General features: G+C 37.6%; 1 protein-coding gene across 2 annotated transcripts in view; it reads left to right on the top strand.

Moving 5' to 3' along the window:
- GLRB (glycine receptor beta) overlaps positions 1-22,631 on the top strand; it is a 48,533-nt gene extending 25,902 nt beyond the window's left edge. The window contains exons 7-10 of one of the 2 annotated variants that reach the window (XM_071743034.1): positions 1,634-1,774; positions 5,078-5,230; positions 10,507-10,799; positions 19,889-22,631. In XM_071743034.1, coding sequence (XP_071599135.1) covers positions 1,634-1,774; positions 5,078-5,230; positions 10,507-10,799; positions 19,889-20,185 — 884 coding nt within the window. In that variant the 3' untranslated portion in view covers positions 20,186-22,631. The remainder of the gene's footprint in view (positions 1-1,633; positions 1,775-5,077; positions 5,231-10,506; positions 10,800-19,888) is intronic. The other variant, XM_071743035.1, reaches the window with a different exon arrangement.
- The last annotated feature ends 520 nt before the right edge of the window (positions 22,632-23,151 follow it).

Genomic DNA, 23,151 nt, shown 5'->3' on the forward strand with positions numbered 1-23,151 from the left:
TGTATCTGAAACCCATCTGCTTTCACGCTCCCCAGCTACAAGGGTACCTATTCAAGCACAGCTTTTTCCCCACACTCCTCCCTGAGGATCCCACTTGCATGGTAATTCTATTTTCCTGAGTAAGGACAAGTGTGAAGCTTGCTCCAGTCTGCTCCTGCTGTAATACAGAAACTTTCCTGTTACTCCATCAGGCCAGGTGGGGAAGGGAAGGATAGGGAAAAGAAGACAACAGTGAAGAAAGACCAAGGTTAATCAAGGCTGATCAGGACATTCCAGGGGTACAAGGATAATAGTAATGGTATCTGAGCTTTACAATTTAGTTTTTGATTGCCAGCATTTACCTTTAGAATTGTAGTATGTCCATAGTATTTTTGCCCTTTACGAATGTGTATTTATTAGCTGAAGGAAACTTATGGTAAAAAGACAGTAATATTAATGCAAGTTTGCTGAAGTTTTCTCAATCTGGGTTTCATTGCAAGCATTTCAAGGTAGTAGTTATTCAAGGACGAACTACTCATGAAAAAAGTCTCACTAACTTTATCTAAACAACTTAATTGGCTTTCTCAGTGCTAAGTTGACATATTCAGGAGGAATTTGCTCCTTTGGAAAGATTGTGCACTAAAATTTCTTCTACCTTTTAATTCAGTTTTCAGAAGCAACAATGTTACCCATGAACTCCTGACTGCCCCTCCAGTTCCAGCTGTAGGCTTACTCTCACTGATAGCCATTGGTAGTTTTATTCTACTATGTTATTTTAACATCAATATTTTGTTTCTAGTTGCTGTATTTCCAAAACAAAAGCCACCACCGGTTTTTACTAAGCTGTTCTTGTATCTCAAATATGACCCCCAGTTCTGCACACTCCCTAAGGACAAAATTTTAAGTGTCCAGGAACTGTTATCATAAAGGATCTTGGCAATTTTGTGATTTGCTGTTTATTGTAGGGAGGTGAGACTAATGTTATTGATGAAACATTAAAACAACTATTTATTTTCTTTATAGTATCTTCCATAATAGAGCTTTGAGACACTGTGATTTTTACTAAGTTGTTGTGAATCTTAGAAAAGTCCATACCCAGGAAATAATGAAGGCACTGAATTGATTTATAGTAGGTCTATACATCTAATTAAATTCCTGGTCAACTGTTTGCTGAATGGCAACACTTTCATGAATCAGGGCCTTTAATCTGAACAACTAAGCAGAAAAGTTTTTACATGGAAAGCCCAAGATTCATCCTAGTAATTGTGTTGTTAAATTCTTTTGAAGTTTTTAGGACTTGTGAATGCTGTTAAAGTTCAGCATATTTTTCATGCCTTGCTGGAGTATGAATGAATATGGAAGCTCCAAACCTGTGGGGAAAAGAGCTTTGCTTTCATTGTTTAAACAGTAAGCATTGGACAAAACAGCTGAATAGTTGTAATATTGCTGATAATGTCATGTTACACCCACCATGTCCAAATTTAGGCATGTATAACAATTCAGTTGTAGATTATTTTACTTTTGTATTTGATTATTTGAGCAGAAAATATAAAAAGAGTGAAAGACATATGATAAATATATGCTAGATTTTCTTGTAGAGTTTGCTCCAGTCGATGTGGTTCTTTTAATGATTGTTATTATTTTGTTCCTGTAGTTGGTTACACAACTGATGACTTACGGTTTATCTGGCAGTCTGGAGATCCTGTTCAGCTAGAGAAAATTGCTCTCCCTCAGTTTGATATTAAAAAGGAGGATATCGAATATGGTAACTGCACCAAGTATTATAAAGGCACAGGTAGATAATATAAATTGTTTCTTTGGTAAAAAAATTAAAGCTTCCTTCAATTACTGTCTATTGTTAATGGGTAATATTTCAGTTCATATCTTGCATTCTGTAGGCTTAAATAGATTACTTTTAACATAGTAACTGTCATATGCAATTAGTTCAAACTAATCAAATCTAGAAACAGCTAGGTTAAAGATGAAGTTAAATGTTTGTATTGCTTTTGATTAGATGTCTTGTGATCTTACTATCACTGGTTTGTTTCTATAGTCCTTGTACCCATTTATATAAGTGCCCAGCTTCAGAAAAGACATTCATATAGTTGCAACCAAGTAGGATAATTCTGGTTTTCTGTTTCAACTTTTTTTCTGAAAGTGGACAGCAGTAGAGTGTAACTTCCAATGCTTTGCATGGCACGTTCTTCCTTTCTCTAAGTGTTCTGGAAAGTCTGTCATTATCAAAAGATGCTTATAATGCTCAGCCCTGCATTTACTTAGTCCTGTGATTATTTTCTGGGAGTGGGCACAAATTTATCCAGTCTATATTCTGGCTTCCAGTGATTTATCTTTGTTATCTTGTTTGATTTCTGCCTATCATTATATGTAAGCTGCTCACATCCTGCAGCAACCTCAAGACTTTGTACAAGAGAGCTCAGCAGGGTGTATTTTAATCAGTGCTTTTGTATCAAATTAATAAATCCCCCATTAACACTCAATGAGGATGACTGTGGCACTGCAGCTTCTGAGGATCCATTCCAAGTTTCTCTCTTCAGCTAAAGTTGAGTCTTTTCCTTCCAGCTGCCTCTGATCTAGTTCCCAAGTCTGAAGAGATCTCAAGTAAACTTAGTAGATCTCAAGAATTTAGGAATTTAATTTGAAAAAAAGATAGTGACAATTGAAATGGGCTTTCATTGTTTTTGACTGCAAAATGAGTGAGACCTCAGCCCAACATAATTGAGCACCTCAGGAGATTTAACATTTGTAAATAATATGAAATTAGCTCTCATCAGGAAACTTCTGCATTTGTGAAAGCACGACCAAAAACTGGCAGTGATTCCATTCAAATCTAAGTCAGGATATAGCAAAAACTTGCTTAGCTATTAGAAAAATATTTTACTCTTATTTAAATAATGAATCTACTGAAAGAGTAGACTATAAAGTAGTAAAAATCAAAGGAATGGATTTTGCAATTCCCAAAATTCATACAAACGGTAAAATTGAAAAATTCTATTTGAAAGAAAAAGGAAGTACTTACTCAAGATTGCTATTTTGTTGTTGAAGTTACCATAATAATTTTTAGGTTTTCTCTAAATCTTAAGTTAAACATCTAAAAAATTCTAGATATTTTAGGAATTTTTAGGAACCTTACAGAAAAATCTAAGAACTGAACACTTTACTGTTAAACAGGAAAGAAAATCAGTAGTGTTTTGACAAGTTTCAGGACCCTGTGACCTGCAAACTTGACACTGCAAAATGCTTAGTAAAATAGTCACATTTTGTGTGTGGATGTGATTTGAACATTAAAGAAAGATCATAAGAGAACAATCAGAGCACATGGAGTGACAATATGAAATTTTTAACAATTATCCTAGTGCTTTTATCACATAAAATTTTCGTTTAAAAATTAAGAACATTTATGTTAATACCATAATCAGACTGGAATGAATTCTTCATCAGTGTGAATGGGATATTTTATCACTCTTAACAATTTTTTAAAGGGTGTTTTCAGTAATCATTAGCTTGATTTATGTGAAATTCTTATATGGTAGATATTTTAAAAATTAGCTTTTGCACACATAGTTAAATTAATACAGTTAAGGATTTTGTCAGGTAATCAAGAGACAGTGTTACATGTACAAACAAATTGTCAAAATTACAGCTTGTGGCAAAGAATCTAATCTTTATTGCCTGTTTATGTCAACTGATATTTTATCCCACCTACCTAAGTAGAAAGAAGGTCAAGAAATTTGGGGTGACTTTGTGGCGATAAATCAGATATATAAATTTAAAAATTGCCTATTTCTTGTTTAGCAAAATATATGACAGATCCAATTAGGTAGGTCCTTGCTCACTGAATGGTCAGGGCAATAGATACTATTCTCTGCCTGATGAAAGATGTAACAAAGCCATACAGAATGCTTTTCTGGCATAAAGGAAACAATTATTTTGAAGGTCATCCCTCCTATGAAAATAAAACCTCAATATATCTGGAAGCTATTCAGAAATTACAGAGGGGAAATTTATGAGACAGTAGATTGCTGAAGAGGATAGAAAGAACTGTGAAATACCCATATAGTATCTTCTACACAAGGAAGTTTGTCCTTAATGTTGTATTGCTTTGTTGTTTTAGTTATTGTATTCCAGACAACACTTTCAAGATGACTTACCATTCTGTGGTACTTCATTGAGAAAATATAGAAGATGAATGTATAGATTTTTGACAGATCCTGTCTTCTAATCCAGCTTTGCACAACCTTTATTGATACAGAGTGATCTGAATTTTTAAATAACTGTGATATAAAAATCTTTTCTTTGTGATAGAAGAGTTTATGAAGTTTTTAATTATAATACCAATATGTTAATATTAACATAAAAATGCCAGTTCTGCTAATTGAGTAAAAATATAAACGTAATTTGTTGTCTGGTTATGAGACTTCCTGATCCATCTGTTGTCTCCAACAAAACTTCTGTATTGTCAGTTTTATTTTTGTATTGATTTCATGTTAACAGATATCGAAAATGTTTGGATGATTTAGATCCTTACATTTTTACTGGTGAGAGTATTCCTTGTTTGCAAGAATTACAGTGTCTTTAGAGCCTTTTTTAAAAAGTCTGAATGAATTTTAGAAGTCAAATGTACCAGCTTTCAGTACTGTGGGAATCTACTTAGTCACAATCAGATCACCTCTTTCCATTCTAAACCTTTTACACTAATATATTTTAATTCCATCTTTTGCACAAATTAATGATAAGTAGGATTTTCTAGTGAGTTAAAGCCAGCACAACTGCTGGACCCCATTGGTTTTATCTGGACTGCATCCTGAAGACAGCATCAAGATGGGAGTTTAACTGCCTGTCCTGATGGTCTGTGAAAAGTCAGAAGGTGCCCTATAGAGCACAGAGAGTATGACCACAGCTGGCAGCTATGTAGAGCTCTGTTTTCAACATTTACTTTTTCAGATTGTACTATTTCCCTTTATAATGAAAATGAAGTCATTGACCTTTTGCTCTTACGTAGAAAAGGCCTAGAAGATCTGGACCTGAAGAGGTTGACCTACAAAGCACAGTAAACATTAATGAATTTATTTCTTTAAAGGTTATTACACTTGTGTAGAAGTAATCTTCACTTTAAGAAGACAAGTTGGATTTTACATGATGGGTGTTTATGCTCCTACACTGCTAATTGTTGTTCTGTCCTGGCTGTCATTTTGGATCAATCCTGATGCAAGTGCTGCAAGAGTCCCACTGGGTAACCTGCGTTTATACGTGCTGTCACAGTCCAGTGTCACACCATTGAGCCATTCTCAGTTGCTTTGACTACATGATGCTGGACATTGAGAGCAAATTCACTTCCATTATCCACTCATCATTTTCACCAAAATCTCCTCATTCCTAGTCGTGTAAAACCCACTGTGATACTGGTTCCAGCACTTATGTGATAAGCATGCTGTCTCTGCTTTTCTCCATCCAGTCAAAGCTGGTCTTACATACAGGGGATGCAGCAGAGACTGTTGCAATATGCACCTTACAGGGATTTGAGCATCTGAATAATCAGTAGAAACCAAGAAGATAAGTAAGGCTTTAGAGAGGCTCTGCCTCTTGGGGCTGTTTCTCTGAAGAGTAATAGAAAAAAAATTATGTCTGGAAGAGAATAAGCATCCTTGTTACCTGATTTGGTTTCCTTCATTAGGGCCTCAGTTCCTGAGAGTACTTCAGGCTCATGCTACCATGCTGCTCAGCACAACGCAGTAGGCAGGCCCTTCATTTATTACAAGATAGTAGGACACAGAGTTAATCAAAACAGTATTATCTTGACTAATTGGATTGTATGTAGGACTCCAGCTCTGGGGTGGCCCAAACTGCTCATGCCAAAAGGTCTATGAAATTCAAAGCCAGGCTCCTGCTTCCTTTTCCTCTTTGGATTCCCTTCCCCATGCCATGATCTCACCTCCCTCCTGCTCCCCTTTTCCCTGGCACTCCTCCACAACACTTATTTTCCAAATCTTTCCTGTGTCCTAAGAGGCTCAGCATACCTTCACTCAAGCCCCCAGGGGTGCAGTTGCAAGAATCCCTCCATCCCCCTGCCTTCCTCAGAAACCTCTCACCCACACTTGAACCTCCACATCCCCACAGGACTTGAGTCCCATGCAGCTCCCGTGTGTCAGTAAGCACAGGAGACTCTGGGAGTCAGGACCTGCCACATCATTTTACCAGGCTATGTCTGTGATCCATAAAGTCTTGGAGCAGTGAGTCTTAAGATCCTGTTGGAGAGGGAAGGGTGCCTGCTCGGTTTTGCTAGGTGGAAAAGTGTCCACATATCCACTGGCATGAGTCCCATTTCTCCCATCTCAAGTCATCTACTGTTCCTTTTCCTCCTCCTCTGAAGCGATGAGCAAAAAAAGCCTAAGAATTGTAAAAATCCTGGAGAACCTTGACTGGAGTGATACTTCTGGCCTCAGAGTCAGGGCTGGCTACATAGCTCTAATTAAGTGTGACATAAACACTATCAAATTATATTTAATGTATCCTTTCTCTAGGGAGTTGTTTCAAATACAAATCAGCTTTGTTTTTCTTGACTTCTAAAAATATTAATAGTTACTTGAGGAGGAGTCACAATCTGTATCAGTTTTATAGAAAGTAATAAATATAATCTCTTACCTTGAAAAGTAGCAAGGATGCATTCGATAATGCAAAACATGAGACATTTTAAGAAAAAAAGAGTGGGGAAAAAGTAGCATGCCTTAAATTAAAAAGGTAGAAACACAAACTGGAAATATTTTTTCATGTAGTGAGCTCCTGTGTGATCAAAATCTGTGCTGTATTTCTGCTGTGATAATCCTGTACCTCAAATGTCTGACCAGACAGACTTATTAATTATGTAATAGATTCATAAGAGAAATAGTGCTGATTTATGTAATATGGATGTCTTTGTGACTAAACATGCATACATATTTATTGTTCATTATTTTTCATTTATTTGAAGTGCTTACTGTAGCCTTTTATGTATTAGGATTTCTGAAATAATGCTTTTTCAAAACATGTCCCTGGTTATGTGACTTTCCTGACTCCCCAGAGAAGCAAAAACTGCTAAAGCTGAGCATCCTTTAGTCTCGAGTCAGTACTAGTTGATAGCAATGCAAGTTGATAGCCCTGTTACTGGAACAGATTAATGTTTTTCCATTTTGCAAGGGAGCAACAGATTAATTCTTCTATTTACCTCTCTGAAGATAAGTTGGCCTTGAAATCTAACAAGATTAGATTTTCTGCATGAAGTGGTTTACATCTAATCCCCCAAAAAAGTGTTGCCAGTGGACACCACATTCTCAATGGCTAGATACAGGTCTCATCAGATGAGAAGCTACTTTAGATTTATTAACGAATATCTTAATACAGTCATCCTTAGAATTAAGTATAATGGTCTACTGGTCCCTGTGGTTAGGCATCTCAGAAGTTTCTGGGTAATTTGGGGGATTTTTAGCAAAGCAGTACTCAAAATATATCTTTATAGACTGATAATTGTTCTTGGAGAAGGATGTCTGAAGAAAAAGTATTTGCATAGGAACTACTTCAGTTGCAAACCCAGTAACATTTCACCCATTTAGCTCATCTGGTGGCAGGGAAGTCCACGGAAGACGAGTACCTGGGCAGCTGGGGCTAAGCAACATAAAAGTTGATATCACTGATTGCTTCTTTCTAATTAAATGCTGGTATTTCACCTTTTAATGAGTCTGGCAGAGGACTCTCTGGTTCTCTAAAGGTGGATAGTGTGCAAGCATCTATAAAAAGCCCTCTCTTTTCTTCACTGCAGTGTGACCCCCAAAGGGAGTAAGATCTTGGAGTTGTAGGGATCTCGTGGACATTCAGACTTCTGTCCTTGCACAGCAACCTGGCAGCATGGAGCATGCAGGGGGGGTACATGGAGGATTTTAGTAGTAGTGAGAGATTCCACACATACAAAGGACAGCTGGATCTGAGGCCAGGCATGCCCCCACCCTCTCCTGTCCTCAGATCTGTCTTAGTTCTGCTCAGTTCATTTTATAAAATTGCAGCAAATGTAGGACCTCAAAAGGAGATGTAAAGATCCATGTACTATGAAGAAGGATTGGCAAGAGTATGTCTTTAAGGTTATGAAGTTTAATGAGATAAGAGAATGTATTAGAGGTATCAAATTATAACAAAGATAGAATATGACCTTTTTCAGTAAAATTAGTGAGATGACAACAGACATTTTAAAAGCAGTAATATAAACCAGAAAATACTGTTTCATACAGTATATGATTAACCTGTGGAATTCACTGCCCGGAGATAGTGCTGGGGATCAAAAGTTCAGTGGATTCAAAAAAAGGGAGATTTATTTATCTGGCAGCACATGCTGAAATGCTTTGCTGGATTGGCACTTTCTGATATTCCACGTGTAACTTGAGACAGGATTTTTAAAACAGTAGCTCTGTACAGTCATGCTTTAGGCTGGGAGCTAAGTAACCTTACTGATTAGTTAAATTTTGCCATTGAGAGGGATGCCTCTCTAGAGGCAAAAATGCAGAGATACTTGCTAAAAAAGCAAAAAAGCCACTTTACTTTGCAAGTGTAGAGGGAGGAGTTCTGTCCTGTCTCTTTAGTAATCCCTGGAAAGAAAAGGGGAGGATTTTTTTGTTTGTTTAAGAAGTAATCTTGCAGTTTATTCATTCCTCTCACTGAGCTTGAGCCCTGGGCTTTGAACCGTGTTGGGTGCTGCTGCCAGAGGTGTAACTTACAACTCTGGTACTTGTGTCTCCAAGGCACTCCCAACTCTGATCTGGCAGCAAATAGTTGCTTAATTGAGTATTCTGTGCTTTTCTTTCACTTTTTTGTTATCTTGAAAACCTAGAAGTTTCTCAGGCTTCAAGAATGAATTTTTCATCCTTGGAATTCAGACAAATGGAAGTTAGTGGCAGGTTACTGTGACCTCAGTTGGTCTTCTGAATAAATGGATGGAAGCATCACTAAAATATCTTCACCTAGTAGAATTTTTAAGTTAGTTTTCTAGAATTAAATCCAAAATTGTACGAGATAGTATTTTAAGCTCTACAGAGTGGTTGACCGTGTGTTCTGAGCACCAGGCATGATAATAATATTTGCATATTAAGATAGTAAACACATTTAAAGTTAGTAGAAAAAAAAAATATCCAAGATGCTGAGCCAGTCATTGACTACTTGCTAATTTGGTTATTCAGGGTACAGATAGATGCTGCCTTTCAGAAGTCTAGCATAAACATAGCATGCTACTTGGTACAGTACACTGTCAGATAATGAACAGAAAGGTTGGCATAGGCAGAGGTGTCTTTTATATGTTAAGAGGAAATACAGCATAATTTGCACCTGTTACTGCAGTTCATTATTAGTGTTCAGCTGAAGACAGCTGGTGTTGGTCAGTGAAAATAAATTTATAAAAAGAGAGACTAATTGATGCTGACTTGGTATCTTTATGAGCATCCTGATACTTGAATGCTGCTGATGCCATAGTAGGAAAATAAAACCAGAGTGGACAGTGAGGTTTGGTAGTGCAGTATTAGGTCTGTCCTTATGATCAGACATAGCACATTCTCTCTTATCCCAGTGGACAAAAAAATGTTATTTATTTATTTATTTATTACACATTTCAAAATAAGACACCACTAGATTATATGTTCTTAAATCATCTGACTGTAATGATTTTTTTATAGTTTCTCTGTTCAGTGTTTTAGCAGCTAGTAAGTAGCCCACTGGAGATAAATAAGTTATCATATCACTCTTACTGAAATCCTAATGTGAATAACAGCAAAATAATGATTGTATTTATAATCAACTAAAATTTAATACTTTCACAGGCCAACAAAGGCACTTTCAATTATTATTTATTAGAGAATGCTTGTAGACCATCAGTCACCTCAGTGTTTTCATCTTCACAGTGAATTTGGAGCCCAGACTTTTTAATGCGCTGGTACAGTTTTGCTCTTTTGCAAAACTTCCCCTCCACCTAAATTTTGGATATCATACTTGTGGGCAGGTCCTTCAGAGGATTTCTCCTGCTGTATCACAGTTCTGGTTTCTTGGACAACAGCAGCTCTTAAAATTTAATTTAAAGGACTTGGAGTCTTTTAATTTAGGTATCATATTTCTCTTCCATCTTGCCAGACTTAGATGCACATTGTAGAATGAGTCTCTGGAAAGCCCGTTTCCCATTTGTGCCGTGTGTGATCAAGCTGGAAAACTACAGTAAATAAAATACTTCTTTTTTTCCCCATTTACAAAATGAAGGTGCTAATAATAACTAATCACTAACTGTAATATCCTCCATGACTATTCAGTTTAACTTATTCATTGTCTGAAGACATCTGCATTGTGTCTACCCACTGCAAAATAAACCAACCACATTGTGAAGTCCCATTCACTGTTAGAAAAAGCATCATTCAATGTTGTCTGTTTCAGAGACAGAACACAGCCAGCATCAATAAGGGTAAGTTTTCTCCAATCAATGTGTTGTGTTGTTTTTTTTTTTTTCTGTAGGTATTTTCTCAGTCCTCAGCTTGGCATCTGAATGTACCACTCTTGCTGCTGAACTTCCCAAAGTGTCTTACGTGAAGGCCTTAGATGTCTGGCTGATTGTTTGCCTTCTCTTTGGGTTTGCATCTCTGGTGGAGTATGCAGTCGTTCAGGTAATGCTAAACAATCCAAAGAGAATTGAAGCTGAAAAAGCAAAGATTGCCAAGGCAGAGCAGGCGGAAGGGAAGGGTGGAAATGCTGCCAAGAAGAACACAGTGAATGGCACAGGGACTCCTGTCCACATCAGCACTTTACAGGTAGGAGCTGAGAGCCTGTGTATGCAGAATCAGCATTATCTTCTGTTAACATAATTCCAGGAATATACTGTCTTAATAATTTTGATCAGTGCTTAATCTTAGAAGGAATTAAGACATTAAAAACCTATTGGTAATTAATGTTTAGGAAGCTGACCGATTGGTCTCTAGTGATTTGGAGTCAGAGTTACTAAACGAAGAATTTGTCTTTTAATATCCTAGCACCATGGTTGCTGCTGAGCTTCAGGTAAATAAAGCAGCAAACAGCTTTACAGTTGCTATTTTTCTCATAAGAAATAGCAGCTGCCAAGCTGTAACTATAGAGAGGATGGGACTCTCAGTCAGTATTTGCTGAGAGTGGACTCAAATAACACTCATTGCTTTCCTCCGGATGGCCACAGCTGCACCACATTGCATGTCAAGCATCTCTGAAGCCAGGGATTCAGAAGCCTTGGCATTTGTAAACAAAAGACAGGTTTGTTTGTCTGTCAAACAGTTCCTGCATTTCTTGTGTTTCCAGATAGAGTTTATGGGTAAGTTGGTCAGATCACGTTACGTGAAGAAGAGGAGATGTACACCTTAGTTCAGGCCAGAGGTTTTCATCATGCTTCCTGGTTGTTGTATAACTCCCCCTTTGTGCTCCAGTAGTTATCTGACGTCCCAGGCCAACTGCCCACAGTCTTCAGTGATATTTAAATGACATTTATTCTACAGAAGAAAATATGTTATGCTGAAATATAGGAAATACAAATTTGGCTTCTCGTTTACAGTGATTCAGAAATTTAGATGTAGAAAATAGCATTATTAGGCCAGATACAAGTATAATATTGGCGATGTACAATGTGACTCTAAAGCTTTTTTAAGGAGGGAGTAGTTTATGCTAAAATTGCAGAAACCCTGTCCTAGTATCAACCTGACATTGTCCTATAACTGCTTACCCACCATCCAGAGCAGCTGCAGAGTGGTGCATTGACTACCATAATACTCATCCAGTCAAGAGTCTCCTGGGAGCTGTTTTGGTGTGCAACCAGGCTCAGATTAGAGCAGCCGAGGCCCAGGCCCAGGCAACATGAGAACTGAGTAGAAAGAAGGTTGTCTCCACTACAGTTTTGCTTCCTCTGAACTGAATGTGATATTTTTGCATTCAGCAATTTTTGAGTGCCAAATCCAGCTGTTTCTTGTGACAAAGTAATTGCAACAGTCCAGTAGAGCAGCATAAAATCTGTTTATTCCTATTTCAAGTACTTAACAAGTGAAAGGGTACAGCTTGATCAATTACAAGATTAATAAAAATCTGCATTTTACAGTAGTGTGAACAAAACCAAATTGCTAAATTACTGAGTTGCCTTAGTGTGTACATTCTTTAAGCTGCATGCCATTGTCATAGCTATAAGGAGAGTAGAATGATAACTCTTACCACTTATGCTATCCATTCTTTAAATAAGATTTTTCAAGCAGGCTAGTTTGGATGTATGGTGCATTTTAAAACTTCAAGGAAGGGGAGTCATTGTCCACAAAAATTAAATAGCATTCCCCATGAATGGTGTCGAGAAGTAGGCTGAAAGTTTTTAGGATTCAGACCTCAGTCTTGCAATGTTTCCCATCCATGATCATGCAATGTCAAGTCCAGCATCTCATGGTTGACCTGCATTTTTCATAGTCTTCCCAAATTTATTAGAGATCTTTAACATTCCAGTATCTCTAATATTTGTAACAATAAGTTAGGTTGGATGTACATGGAGTACTGTGCATACACAGCTTCTGATGATCTTTATACAGAGTTACTATTTGTTTAGCAAGACATACTGGGAATATGTATTCATTGCTGCAAAAGCTGGGCACGTTGCTGAGTGGTCACCTCCCCTCATGGGCAGTGATCCAGCTTTCATCCAGCCTCCTAAATCGAAACAGGTCTGATTTTCTTTTGGTAGCTTTGGCTCCCAATCCAAAAGTAGGCCTGACCCACAAAATTTGGATTGCTCCCATACAGACCCAGTAATGACCAAGTAGAGAATGTACTTGTCATATGGCAAATATGCAAGGGAGAGAAAAGTTAAAGAAACAGATAATGGAAAAAAAACTGTGTTGAAAGAATATGAAACAAAACCAGGTCAGAATGTTGTCCCAGAACTTCAGGAGCTGTTTGTCATCAGAATTGTGTACGATCTGTGTGTGAGGACAGAGCAAATACAAGTATCTGAAAAAACTAAGCTGACTTAATGTATAGTTTTAGAAGAAAATGAGGACAACTTGGAACTGCATCCCTGACATGGGCATGGTTCATATAGAAAAGCTCAAGATTGTTCTCTTTCCAGATAGGAGGTGATACTGAGGCAAAATGACTGAGGGTGTATCTGGAAATCTCACCTTAGCTAGGCTTGAAGCAGTACATACACCAGATGGGGCTCAAAGGTAAAGCCAACATGAAAGATCTAGAAGCAAAAGGCTCCAAGTAGGGAAAAACAGAGACCATGAATAATTGCACTACTAAATTTTTCTCCATCTTAAATGAAGCACTTATTATTACAAGACATTAACTGAATGGTGCTGATACTAACAGAGGGGAATACACTTTAAAAAGACAAATTGCTTTATTGCACTTTAAAATGCCCCTGATCTGACTCCAGGTTGCCAGTGTTCCTCAAGCAGCAAGTGATGCTCTTGTTGCCTCTTGCCATGCAGCATTGCAGCAGTGATATCTCTGCTGGGGATTTGGAGAAGGGGACAGTGTTATAGGTATAGCAGAGTTGTTGGGGTGGAAGGCCCCAGGTTTGGGGAGCATTGTAGGGAGTGCAGGGAAGAAAGTGATGCAGTCTGGTTCCAACCCTTACTGAACCCTGGTTCCAACCCTTACTGAACAATTTGCTGCCATGTGTGTGCTCCATTTGTGAAAGATAAAAATGACATCTGGTCTGGAAACTTGGTGTGTTTCATATTAATAGAAAACAAAGCATAACAAAATAATGTCATAATACTTAAAAGTACAAGCAGCTATTGTTCCTTTTTTATGACAAGAAATTGGGTAAAGGGATGAGGGCTTCAGTGCATCATAAGAATTAAAAACTTGATGCTATTCCTAATTGAAGGTGAGTAATTTTTCAGTGGAGAGCTGTCAGTAAAATCAGTGATCACAACCAGTAGTCATCAACAGCAACAGTGAAGATGGCAGGATGAAAACAATGCTCACAATCTGAGAATCAGCCAAAGATGGAGAAAGCCTTCTGTGGATGCATAACTACTTCTCCTCTCCACAAAATCCTGCATATTGCTGACGTAAAAGCTGGGTGTTGTCAGCATATGCCAAACCCCCAAGTCCAGGCTTTATGACTCATGCACCCTCCAAAAAAGCCCCTTGAAATGTCAGTGCCATTTTAAGCCCATAGGTTATGGGCTTAACTGTAACTGTCTGATTAAAGTCAAGTGTTCCATCTGGCAGAATCAACCTGAATCTGCAGAAAAAAAAAAAAAAGAAGATTCAACGTAAGCACATCGACTGTGTTTGCTAGGACCTGCAATGGTGATGTGTTTACAGGCAAGAAGCCATGAGAAAGAGCAGTTTGGTCCCCTTAGCCAGTGGCTGCAAGGAGATGTTCTGAGCAGAGAGATTATACAACCTGGTGGTAACTGCTGGCACTGGCTTTCTCAGTAAGAGTTTGCATGTGTTTCCTAGCAATGTAACATCATACAGTGAGGAAAACAAGCAAAAAGGCAAATGTTTTGAAGATTAATCAGTTTCTTTTTGCTTTCACTGGTGGCATGATTGCTGGTGGAGATTGCACTGTTAACTGTAACAATACCCCTCAATTAGAAAAGTCACATTTTCATCGAGCCCATTTATAGAAGCTGCCCCCCACTGATAATGTACTGAAGACTGGAGAGAACATTTGCTAAAAGAATGGCTTGGATGAGGGGTGAATAGTGCTATGCAAGTGGTGGTAATAGCTCTAAACCCAGTTATTTTTAAGGAGAACTTGTGCTATTGCCTGATCTTGTCAGAGCTACATCTAGGCTCTGAAACCTGATATAGGTTATGTTCATCTCTACTGATTTGCAATCTATCTGACCACTGGTTGTGACCAGTAGTGCCCTAATCTTGGCACCCCAGAATCAGATTTCTCTTATAGAATCATGAGAAACCCAGTATACATTTTATCTTGTACACAAAACTACGGACTGGCTATTTTAATATATCCTGACAGTATTTCAGGTACAGAGTAAGTTCTTTCTGCTCTAGCAACTCACATATCTATTGTTGGATATAATTCAGAACCTGACTGTAAAAAGGCCCTGAGCAACCTGCTTTGAGCAGGGGGTTGGTGCAGATGATCTCCAGAGGTCCCTGCCAACCTCACCTATGCTGTGGTTCTGTGATGTTTTATGTATAAATATTTTTGTACTGTACTTTGCAGCTAGTGGGGTAATGAGAATTTGCAAGGAGTGTAATATTTGGAATGTGATGGTGAATTCCTGCTGAGCTTCTCCAGAAAATGTACTCAGTCTGAATGCACACTAATACTAAACAATCATTACTTTATTGATGATCTATGTCTGTCATTATGGCAAGAGCAAGAGAAAAGAACAAAACAAGTGGAAGAAAGATTAGTCACTGAGTTTTTAGAACTACTCCTTCATCTTGTATGGAAGACTCTCACACAACTGACAGCCCTAGTGACAGACCTGCTTGGGGTCAGCAGAAGGAATTACTTTATGGCAGAGGAGAGGTGCTGTGTAGGGCAGGGAACGCTGCATTACAGCACTTCAGCCCAAGGGACACATGCTGAGCTTGAGAGGCTGCCAGTGATGTAGCATGTTTGAAGCTTTGCTAAAAATTACAGACATTTCTGCTCTCAAAAATTTTTGAATCCAAAATAACGGCATTTTGTATTACACTTCATCCAGGTGGATAAATAGGACTTCATTACAGGATGAACAGTCAGTTTAAAAGTTTCCTTATTCCATTTGCACACATTTAGTCAAGTCCTGGTATGTTTGGTGCAGTGAGAGGATAGACTTCACAACCTTGAAAAGTATTTTTTCTCATCTAGGTAGAAGAATTGAAACAAAAAATGTGAATGATGCTGGTGAGCTTTCTAACAAAGTTCAAAACAGCTACAATACTGTTTGGTATACTAATTCTAAAAATCAAACAGACAGCACAATTGAAAATAAACTCTCTGAAAATTGAAAACTAATTTGGCTTTAAGCATTTCTCTTTTCTTCTCACTAACAAACGGAGAAATCGATAGCTATTACTGCAAGTTGAAACCTGGAAAATAGGTGTAGATAATAGTTTTAGGTAACAAAAGGGATATAGGGCTAGTGTAATGGAAAACAGAATGAGGTGACTTTGCATATATAGCAAGAATACAAAACTAGCACAAAGAATATTGATCCAGTATTAAATAGAGATGCTGTAAATATCAAGAATTAGAAGAAAAGGCAAAAGTATTGAACCAATTTTCTGCTGTGTTTGTGGAAAAGCCATATATATATTCAATCAGATTACAAAATAGCTTTTATTGGCAGTGGATAATGAGAATGTTAAACAGTAGCTATTAAAGTTAAATATTTTACAATTGAGATTTCAGCTTAAGGTGCATCTAGACCATGAGCACTGTGCAACATTAATGTTGTTTTTTTAATAATTCATTTAAAACTGGGAGGATTCCAAAAGACAGCAAGAAGCTAACATCATGCGAGTACTTTTAATATATGCTAAGTGGCATAACTTGAATAATCATAAGCCTGACATCAATCAGTGGAAAATATTGCATAGTGAACAAGAGGTTGACTAATAGTTATTATTCATAAGTATTAATTGTCCCTAATATTATTCATCATTCAGCCCCATGTTAGCTAATAAATTTAAATGGGTCAGTGAAATTAAAGCTTATCTATGGGTTTATTGATTTGATCAAACAATATAATTACTTAAAAGATTCTCAATTAGGTTGGCAGGGGTAATGACGTAAAGGTAAGAAACACAGAAGAATATTTGACTTGGCTTCATGTGTCAGCCTGGTTACATCATCTGAATTATGCAAAATCCAGGTTAGATTTGTTACCATCTGTAAGTACCAGCAGTTAATCAGACTAACTTTAGTCATGCCTCATGACTGAAAATTGAAGCCAAATAAATTCAGGTTAGAAACAAGGTACATATGTTTGTGAAGAACAAGTTCATGGAAAAATTTCTTCATTCTGTATGTTTTTAAAGGAAAAGTTGGCACAGGTAGTTTGGGCAGTGAATGTGGAGAGTGGGGATGTAACATTTAACACCGTTTTACTTTTTTACTAGTATTCAGTGTAATTCACTAAAACAAGATCCTGTGGTATTGTTTTCCAGTGAAATGGTTCTTTGGTGTCAGGAATATCATTAGGCTTCTAGCTCAAACCAGGACAGGATGAATAAAAAGCAAATAAACTACTTTTAGAATGTATTGTCTGTGTTTAGGGAAAGGTGTAGATCAACTGAAGCAAATTTAGATTAAGACAACAGAAATATTGGAGAGTTGAAGAGATACATGAAAAGAAATTTTAAAATATATGTAGGCAGTAGAATGTAGAAAACAGAATGTAGAAAATAGAAACATGTTAGATTTTCAAAGCCAGAGAAATGAAAGAAATTATTTTTTAAAAGTAACATATAACTTTAACTAAAGAAAAAAATGGGTCAGGTTGCTCTTACAAGAGAAATTGTGTCACCCTGATAAAGCAGTACTCCAGCTGACACTGAACTGAGCAGAGCTCTGTGTGAATATGCTGCAAACAGGGCTCTGCTTGTCAGGCTCAGGTGTTGTAGAAGCCAGTGCCAGAATTCCCTGTCCCCCAAGAGAAAGGGAACTGACCTGTGGCAGCCTCTGGATGCTGCAGGTGGAACAGGAGGAGTTTTCTTCACTGCAAATCAGAGCACTCAGGCTACCATGAGTGTCACTGAGTTTTACAGTACATAGCTGGTAGTATGAGGAATGGACTAAAAGTCTGCAAATCCAAAAGGAGGCTTATAATTTCATACATTATTATATTTCTTGTAATGGCCTTACTAACCTTTGCTAGTTTTGACCATGGAGAAAATGTAATACTCCTGTGACTCTTCAGTTAACATGCACCCCAGACCTCTAAGTTAACCTTTTATACTGCAAGAGTCTGGTTTGTGTCTTTATTTCCCATATCTTTGGGTATGACCCGATGGGAAGCAATCTCTCAGATCACTGGCTGGCTGCCCCCATGTCACCCAGGGTCACATAATCATGTTCATACATGTCTCAATTACCACCTTTGTAGAGAGCTGGCCTGGCTTGTCCAGTATTGAACTGTCCCAGGCTGTCAGCTCTTTGGTAACTGGGAAACAACTGCAGGAACTTTTAAGTATAGCTTTGCTTTACCATCATGGAACACTGTCTTGTTTTGGTTTTGTATAACCTGTCATCTTGGTTTTGTTGTGTAACCTGCACTCAGTTTTAGTGCATTGGTTTCAAAATTATCTGTTTTTCTGAGAAAGACAAGTCTGGCAGATGTGGGGAGGTGGATCCATTCTTTGCTGAGGGAGTAGCCTCATGTTTCTCTTCCACCTTGCACCAGAATCAGAATTGTCAGTGATGGAAGTAAAAGCTCCAGTCAAATTTATCTTTCTTCCTGACTGCCTCAGTTTTTTCTATTCAGGTTACCTTGTCAGTTGTCATTGAGAAGATAATTATATTCTCCAGAATGTTTTCCATTTGTCCATAAGCCTGGTACTATATTTCACTTATTTTAATTACTAACTGTGGTGACGGAAATACCCCAAACTGTCATCCTAAGATTGCAGGAAACCAGAGATGGACAGAGCTGAGAGTAAGATGCCTGGAGGCATTGTGGAGGAGAGAGAGAGGCTGCTGGGGAGGAGGGACAGGCAACTTTTGGAAGAGCAAAGTTTTAGTGGTTCAGTGGCTCCAGGAAGACCTAGAAAAACTTAAGTTAATGTCAGTTGTCCATGTGTATAGCCTGATTTGTCAACCAGCATTTTTTCCAACTAACTCTCAGATTATATATTGGAGAAATGGCTTATTAATTATGCAGTTAAGTTTCATAACCTGTATTCTTTTCTTTCTTTTTTTTTTTTTTTTTTTTTTTTTTTCTGCTTTACTGTGCCGTCCATTTGAACTTCAGGAGAGATTTACCTTCCTCCAACCTTCCAGAACAGTGTGAGGGTGTTCATCCTGGAGATTTGTTGCACCTGAAATATAAACATTATAAAATCCAAGGATGCAAACATAGCAACTGTTGAGGGTTTTTCACAAAAAACATCTCAGTTTGATGGGCACCATACTTTCTGTTAATTTTTTATTGCCTGTGTCAGCACAATTATCTAGTCTGTAAAAGAGAAGGATTCACCCAGGGTTACCCCATAGCACAGTGGTACCTTGATCCCGTTGAGCAGTAACAGAGCTGTAGGAAAGGCTCAAAGTCAGTTGCTGGATTTAGATGTCCCCATTACACAGTTCCCCAGTGTATAGATGGGAAGTGCTTAGAACAGTGTCACATCTTTGTTTCCTGTCTTTGGAGAGGCACCAAGGACTGCAGGTACAAAGAAAGTGCCTTTTCATCATGCAAGGTGGTCACCCAAGGTTGAGATACAGGATCTTAAGCAGGCTCCTGTATAGAGCCTGAAAAGACTTGTTGCATCAAACACTGAATTTTAGGGTTAATTCTGACTGTATCTTCTAGGCCTCAGAATAATGTAAATACTGAATAGTATCTGTCCTCCAGGTTCATCAGCACAGAACCAATTTCCAAAAATACTCTATGGGAGTACTCTCTCACTTTCTATCATCTTAAAATGAAGGAGTCTAACTATAGCATGTTGCACATCATGTGGCAACTTCTGCATGAAAAAATACACAATTATGAATGTTTGGATTACTTTATATGATTGACTGATCTCCTTAAGTACTTTATAATGCCACCATTCAGCAAATGAAGCCGATGTAATGCGTCCCTATCAACGAATACTTTCCTGTTTCTTTGTGTGTGCTCTTCTTTAGCAGCTGTGTTGAGTTTTCTTGTGAAATATGGTGAGTAGATCATGATTCCTCTCACTCTTTATTTCATAGGTCGGTGAGACCAGATGCAAAAAAGTTTGCACTTCGAAATCTGATTTGAGATCCAATGATTTCAGCATCGTTGGAAGCTTGCCAAGGGATTTTGAATTATCGAATTATGACTGTTATGGGAAGCCCATAGAAGTCAACAATGGGCTTGGGAAATCTCAAGCCAAGAACAACAAGAAACCTCCTCCTCCCAAGCCTGTCATTCCATCAGCAGCAAAGAGAATCGATCTGTATGCAAGAGCACTGTTCCCTTTTTGCTTTTTGTTCTTCAACGTCATATACTGGTCCATATATTTATGATAGTTCATTATATATATTTATTTATTTATTTCATACGTGTAAAATATATTCCATTTCATTACCCCAGTCATGGAGGCCACTGTGTGAAATAATTTGCATTTGCAAAGCAATATGTTGCATTTTGATGCCATGTGATTGTACTGAACTTATGGCATCTGAAATTTGAATGAAAGCATGAAACTGCAATGTCTGTGCTCTGAAAAGCATTGTATATAAATGTACAGCATACATCCTGCTTTAGGAATATATATGAAGGACAATGCATACTACATTATAAAGCTGAATAATGTTCTTCAGTTATTAGTAACATACAAAGATTTAAAGTGTTTCTGACAATGAAACTGATGTGCACGTTAAGTATTATTAAAGTCAGTATTCTAGTTTATGTAGTATATAACAGCTTTTCTGCTGACTTCCAGAGGAGGAAAAAAAACACCAAATATTTTGTTTTTGTATGGTTTTAGGTGGCACCTTTGAAGAAAAAGCTAAGCTGTAATTCATATTATTTAGACTTTGTACATGAAGATAAAGGCAGCGTTGAATAAGCCAGTCTTGTCTATGTGAAAAATAAAGATCAGAGGATTACTAATTTTGTAAAATCAGCTCATTTAGAAAAACCAAAAAAAAACCAATTGTATCCATCAAGCAGGCACACTTAGTGTTTGAGAATACGCTGACAATAAAACCTTGGGCCAATTTTGACTGCTGTTTCCTTAGCTGTAAACTATATACAATATGTCAAAAAACCCAGACCACTTTCTAGATTAAAGTTATCAGGGCTTTTTAAGAAACATCACAAGGTGAAGTTCAGTATCAGGTTCTTCCACTTTTTTGCACTACTGGGCCCTCTTGCTTATCTTCTGTAGCATCTGTCAAGCCTGCAGTCTATAAATCACTTTTTTGTAGCTGCATTGGCTACATCTTACTCAATTTGTTTTGTTTATCCCCTTAAAAGTTTTCAGTTTAAACAAACCAGTTCCTGTCAAAATGAAATCCCTCTTTTATCAATACTTTTTTTTGTTTGCAAGTTGTACTACAGGTGACCAAATTTTACACCAAGCCACTAGAAGTGAAGATGTGTCCAAAAGTCTTAGGGGGCTGAGGCTCTTGTATATATCATGAGATATATGCATGCATATGTGTGAATTAGTGACTGCCCTCACCAGCTCACTGGTGACATAAGAGACTGTCAGGAGACTGATAGGAGATAAGAGACTGTTCTTCATTTTCCAGAGGAACCCCTGTGACATGGAGCTCAAATATGAGCTACTAAACATCATCTTCTCAGGATGTTTAGGGCAGGATGTGTGGTCTCCTGTGGATGCCAGAGTGCATCCCTTCATAAGGGCAAGTCATGAGGTGAAACAGCCAAAAGAAAGCTGCTGGGATGTAGGTGGACAAGGAGCATTTGTTCCCTGGAAACACACTGGGATGCGACCTCAGTGTTTGAGAGCATGCTTTAGAAAAACATCTCTCTGCTTGTAAAGTTGGGCTACCACAGCTAGTTAAATAGCAAAGTAAGGTGGTTCTCACTACCCTGGCAATTCATAAAAAGAAATACCAGTTACTGGTTCCTCACGTGCTAGGAAGGGATTGAATTAAATATGTGAAACCTTCCATAGCACAAAACCAGACACAATCCCACTTGTTGTGTTACATTTCTGTATCATCCAGGATGTGCTGAGCCAATGCAGGCCACAAGTGGGCTTTGTTACCACCCACCATGTGAATGTTGTCCAGGTACATCCAGTCAGAACAACCAGAAAGTCAAGAGTGGGAATGTAAAAGATCCTAAAGCCCCCCGCATTGGTTTCACTGGGCATCTGGGGTTTTTTTCAAACCACTGCCACTTCCTGACCAGTAGCCTGGTTGATACAATTCTTGTCTGCACTGAAGAGTTCTGTTCTTAAGAATATGGTCAGGAGCTTTCTGCCAGCTTCCTGGAATATTTCTCATGGAGATTTCAAGGAGTCACTTTATCAGGCAGTCGTGGTTTGTCCTTTGGATTTCTTTCTGATCTGAGGAAAAGGAAGGGAAATGCCAGATGTTACTGAGCCAAGTTCAATGGGCGGGAGGAAAAAATGACATCTTTAAAAAATGACATCTTTAAGGTCTAGTTCAAAGTTTCAATATTCCTGTCTGTTGGAGGTATTTACAGAATTGTCAGAGACTCTAAGAAGCAATAAGAAAAAGTCAAAGAGAGGAAGGATGGGAGGGGTAATTTTTCTACATACAGAGTGCTATATTTATAGAGATTATTTTTTCTCATACTTGTATTTTTTTTCTTACAGTAATGGAAGGCAAGAAAATAATTACACTGTGCTGAAAATTGTATGAATTTTGGAAGTTGACTTTTTTGTTAGAACTCTTATTAAATGATTTATCTGTAATTAATGTCCACATTCTATCTGTGTAATCTCAATAATAGATTTTATTGTTAAATGAATCTTTGTTCCTTCTTGCTTTCCTGCTTCCTTGATGGCTTTTGTGTTTTATCATAATACATTTAATCAATAATATGCTTTAATTGCTTTCCAACTCACACAAAAGGAAGCAAAAAGAATATGTATTGTTAAGATAAAGGCTTTTCATTTATTACAGCACAAAAACTAAGGATGGAAGCAAAGTTAGCAACAAATTTGAAACAAAATTTAAAATAAAACAGTATCAGCTATAAAGTATTAATTTTCTATTTGCTTACACTAGATAATACGTCAGTATTTGTATTACTCCAGAATATATTAATGTGTCCTACTGAGCAGTAATAATTGATTTATTTCTCTTCTGTCCACTAAAGGTCATTGAGGGATTTGCATACTGTATCACATTATGGTCCTCCAGCACCCTCTAGTTGTAAAATTATGCCTGTTGACTTATATTTCCAGAACGAGGTGCAAATATAAAACTGTCAAGGCAGTTTTATCATAGGTTGTTACTTGGCAGTGATAATACAGAGGGGGAAAAAA

This window comes from Heliangelus exortis, chromosome 4 (assembly GCF_036169615.1).
Source record: "Heliangelus exortis chromosome 4, bHelExo1.hap1, whole genome shotgun sequence".
In the NCBI taxonomy this organism is placed as follows: domain Eukaryota; kingdom Metazoa; phylum Chordata; class Aves; order Apodiformes; family Trochilidae; genus Heliangelus; species Heliangelus exortis.